Source organism: Pelmatolapia mariae, linkage group LG3_W (assembly GCF_036321145.2).
Source record: "Pelmatolapia mariae isolate MD_Pm_ZW linkage group LG3_W, Pm_UMD_F_2, whole genome shotgun sequence".
NCBI lineage: Eukaryota > Metazoa > Chordata > Actinopteri > Cichliformes > Cichlidae > Pelmatolapia > Pelmatolapia mariae.
In genome coordinates, this window is record NC_086229.1 from 18,271,244 (window position 1) to 18,275,738 (window position 4,495).

At 42.6% G+C, this 4,495-nt stretch overlaps 1 protein-coding gene across 1 annotated transcript; it reads right to left on the reverse strand.

Annotated features, from left to right (window-relative positions):
• Window positions 1–1,657: 1,657 nt before the first annotated feature.
• Window positions 1,658–3,468, reverse strand: LOC134616230 (nuclear factor 7, brain-like). Its single transcript, XM_063460951.1, has 2 exons — window positions 3,387–3,468; window positions 1,658–3,285 (listed from the first exon to the last, which is right to left on the reverse strand). Exon 2 carries the CDS (start codon window positions 3,266–3,268, stop codon window positions 1,880–1,882), a length of 1,389 nt encoding a protein of 462 aa, XP_063317021.1. The 5' UTR covers window positions 3,269–3,285; window positions 3,387–3,468; the 3' UTR covers window positions 1,658–1,879.
• Between the last annotated feature and the right edge of the window lie 1,027 nt (window positions 3,469–4,495).

The following is a 4,495-nucleotide window of genomic DNA, read 5'->3' on the forward strand; positions in this document are numbered from 1 at the left end:
TGTCACATGGCCCTCTTTCTATTGAAAAAACAAAAGCTGTATCCAAGATGGCCGACTTCTAATTGGCCACCATGGTCACCACCCGTCTTGAGGAGTTTGCCCCCACACATATACTAATGTGCCATAAACAGAACTTTAATTTCACCAACAATTCCCATGTTATTACGGTGTATCCATATAAATGGCCCACCCTGTAGATCCATGAGTCAACTCATCTGCGTCAGAGTCCAGTTTGGGTTTACTTTCAATATAACTCTGTGGTGGAACGAGATAAAATATGTAGGACATTTCTAAAGGGAAAAAATCCCACGAACCTTAAAATGTACTTAAAAAGCTTGCATAAGAAGGCTAACTTAGCTTACCTTGAGAAGGTAAGGGAGCACAGCCAACCTTTATCCCCAGGAACAGAAGCTAACCCCAGGCAAAGCAACATAATGCATCCCGAGACAGCATACAGCTTCTTCAGAATTGAAGGCGAACAGATGATACCAATGTTTCTTAGGATGAGCAAAGAGCTGCTGGAGAGGGCCGAGATAAAATGTGGATGGAGTCTGAATCGGAGGAGTCGGACACAGAATGTGAGGAAAGTGGGTGAGTGTTGTTATAGGAGCAAACACATTGTTATTGTTGTTTTCTTTATATTTATATAAACCGCTGCATTAATCAACAGCATTTGCAGCTATAATGTTAGAGTTACCGATTGATTTTTCTGATTCATATATAGAAGACATCTAATTCCTCTCATTTACCCCATCTAGTGCAGATAGTAAATATGCTGCAGAAAGGCTGGAAATGGAAGCTAACTGTACCTAGGTTCACTATGGCTGTCTCCAAATTCACGGGCTGCATCCCTCAAATGACCTCATTTGCAAATGAGGGATAGAGAAAGAATCTGGCATCCGTGTGCAAAAAGGGTGCTTTTTGCAATGATAGATGCAGAAAACTGGCAACTCGGTGGTAGGAAGCCTGCTGCATTTTGCAAATGATGGCTAGAAAAAGAACCTGGCATCCCAGTGCCAAACTGGAGGTGGCGAGCAGTCAGATTTCCTTCATAACTGGATTTAGCAGAGAGAAGATAACTGAATAGATCGACGTACAACACGTTGGACAAGAAGACTGCTCAAAGTTTCACGGGACGGCTGGCGGTATTTGGTCTCTGTTTGGGTTTCTTGTATTGCCTAAGGGAAATCCAATGAAGCAGAGCTGTATGGTTCTTCGTCTGATGTGCTGACTGACAAGAGGGTAATTAAAAGCAAATGGAATAATGAGTAAAATTATATTACTCTTGTAAGATAAGCTGTTTTAAGGACCTTCTTGAGAAGTGTTCGCACCAAAACAAGAACAAACTGCTTGTAGAACTGGGGGGTCACTTACGTATACATAAGAACTAGAAGTGGTGTGTTTGGCGGTGTGGTCCCGCTACTGGAATTTAGATAGTTTATCTCCAATTTATTAAATGGGATTGGAAATATCAGAAACATTTCATATATGGAGTTAAAAATGAATCATTGTTTCAACAATATATTTATTGTTGTCATAAACAGACAAGAAGACAACAACAAACTGCTCCTCCCATTCAACACATGTCAGTCCATATCCCAGCAAACTAAATCATCTCCATTTACACACATCAAATAGAAACATGAATCACTTGATTAATTAAAAACTTGATAGAATTTCAAATCTAGTTTGGGGAGTCATTCAGTGAGAAACAGTGAAATGATTTTCCATGTGAAAAGGTGGACAGCAGAAACAGAAAGAAACAGTGAGAACTAAAAGAGAAACAAAGAGCTTTGGAACAACGAGGCAGCAGGAGGACAGCTGCAGTTTAACAGCTTCAATTCACTGACAGGAAACAACATTAGAAACATCATCATCCTCAACTCATCTGCTCCACTGACACTGACACCTTCAACGGACACACCTTCACTTCATCATCAGTGTTGATGTATGGAAACATCCTGTGAGTGAAAGTGTGTCTGAAGGTGTGTATGTGTGTGTTAGTGTCAGGATCAGAGAACGACAGCTTTCCTCTGTTCCAGTTCAGATTCACTCTGATCCTCTGGAACTTCTTCTCAACTGTGAGGTCAGTGGATCCAGCTGATGGTGAATGTGTGTAGTACATACCTAAACTGCACCCTATTATCCATAATCCAGACTGTATGTCTCCCTTCCTCTGCACAGACTCTGATAACACCCCCAGTCCCCACCATGTACTGTCTCCAACATGAACATCCCAGCTGTGAGTCCCTGAGTTAAAGCCCTCAGAACCCAGGACTGAGAAGATCAATCCATTAAACCTCTCTGGATTATCAGGAAGCTGTTGGCTCTTTCCTTCTCTAACATTAGTCAGATCTTCGGACAGGATGAGGTTTGGATCAGAAGTGTTTGGGTCCAGAATGAGAGGAGTGTAGGAGACCATGTGCTTCATGTTGTTCCAGATGTTGAAGGTCAGGTTGCCCAGGTGTTTGGCCTGGTCTATCAGAGCTCCTGAGGGCAGCTGTGGATCATCCAGCAGGGGGCAGCGCTGGACTCTTACCACTGCAGCCTTGTAGTTGTGCAGGAATGAGACGTCGTCAGCTCTCAGCTCCTCCTCTGTGGCTCTGACTGTGTCTGAAAGAGCTGCTATCTCTCTGCACAGAGCCTCCATCTTCTCCTTCATCATCCCACTCTTCTGCTCCTCTTCCTCCCTCAGTGCAGCCAGCCTGTCCTCCTCTTCCTCTGCTAGAAAATGGTGAAGCTTCTTAAACTGCTCCTTAATCTGCCTCTCTGTGTGTCGGGCCTGGACCTTAATGTGTTCTGCTGTTTGGTCAAACTTCACTTGAACTTCTTCATAAATCTTTAACTTCTCCTTTAAGGGCTCCAGAGTTTCCTGAAGTACGTTCTTTTTTTGTCGTGCAACTTCATCGATGGGTCTGAATCTGTGCTTGGTGTGTTTTTCTGAGTCTCTGCAGATGAGGCACACTGGCTGCTGATGGTCCAGACAGAAGAGTTTGAGTTTCTCAGAGTGCAGACTGCAGAGAGTCTCTGAAGCTCTCTGATCTCTCTCCTGTAAGAACGACTCACAAAATTTCTTCAAAGCCAGGTTTAAAGGTGGATCATACACTGATATTTTATTGCAAACTGGACACTCGTGTTTTGGTCTCTCTCTCCACCATCTCTTCAGACAGTCTTTACAGAAGCTGTGGCTACATGACAGAAGAACAGGATCTCTGAAGACCTCCCAACAGACCGGACAGCAGAGATCCTCCTCTGATCTGGAAGCCATTGAGTCTGTGAGTGAAGCTGAAAACAGCAGACAGGAAGTACAGTCAGTCCTGGCTCCCCTCCCTCCTCTACTACCTTCACTGAAACTTCCTTTGAGTCGTGTTTTCTCTCAAACTCACATTCAGTGTGCGGAGCGTCAGCAGCTTGAAGCAGCAGTGTTGGAATTTTCCACTTTTCTCTCCTGTAGCTGGACTCACTCAGAGGAAGCTGCTAGTTTGGTCTGAACTCAGTCTGATCGTCTGTGCGTCTCTCTTTACTGAAGAAGAAGAACATCCTGTTTCCTGGTTTGTCGCATTCAAGTGATGTGAGGGAGGGAGCCTCTTTCCACTTCCTTTTATAGATGTGTGAGTATGACAGCAGAGCACAGATGTTTACCACAAGTCAGGAAACAAAACCTTTTTTGAATCTTATATAGGTTCCCAGCAGCCGGAGTGTAATGCAGGCAAACAAACACAGGTGGTGTTAAGATGGATTCAGTTTTTTACCGAGTATTAAAAGTGAAATGGATTGTATACATGTTTCATTGGCTCCTCTCACTGAAGAACCAGCTGTTACTATAATATCAGCTAGTTTTCCATCAGACCAACACCAAATTCTGTCTTACACAATCAATGGCTCTTGGTGGAATTTAACCTTTGACTTTAAGTCCTCTTTATTCCCTGAAGCACACTGTCATTCATTCATTGATTATTTTAGTAAGAAATGTGTTTTATTACCATTAAATAAGATTAAAAATCAAATATTTACATTGAAGAAGCTTCGCTTAAGGAAGTTTTACTTAAAAAACCAAAAATATTGTTGTTCATGACTTTTCTGGAGCTCATTGTTCAACCACAACCAGAGATGGGCAGTATGCGTTACTTGTAACTCTTTACTGTAATCCGATAACCTTTTTCAAGTAACGAGTAATGTAAAGGATTACCATTGCAAAAACGGTAATTTGATTACTGTCACTTTCCCGTAGGAACACTGCGTTACTGTGTTACTAAAACTGGTAATGAGTTTTTTTTTCAAGAATGTCTCGTGACAGTGACGTAAGCGAGTGCGACGTTCGTGACAACAGCTGTGTGCAGATCAACACGACACACGAACACACGAACTGGATAATACATCGAGTGAGGGAGAGAGTATGAGCATGCAGCGTTTAAAGCGTGGAAGTACTGACCTTATTTTGAGTTTGATTCCATAAAAAGTGACAAAAACATTAGTGTCCGTTGTGCGTGGGAAG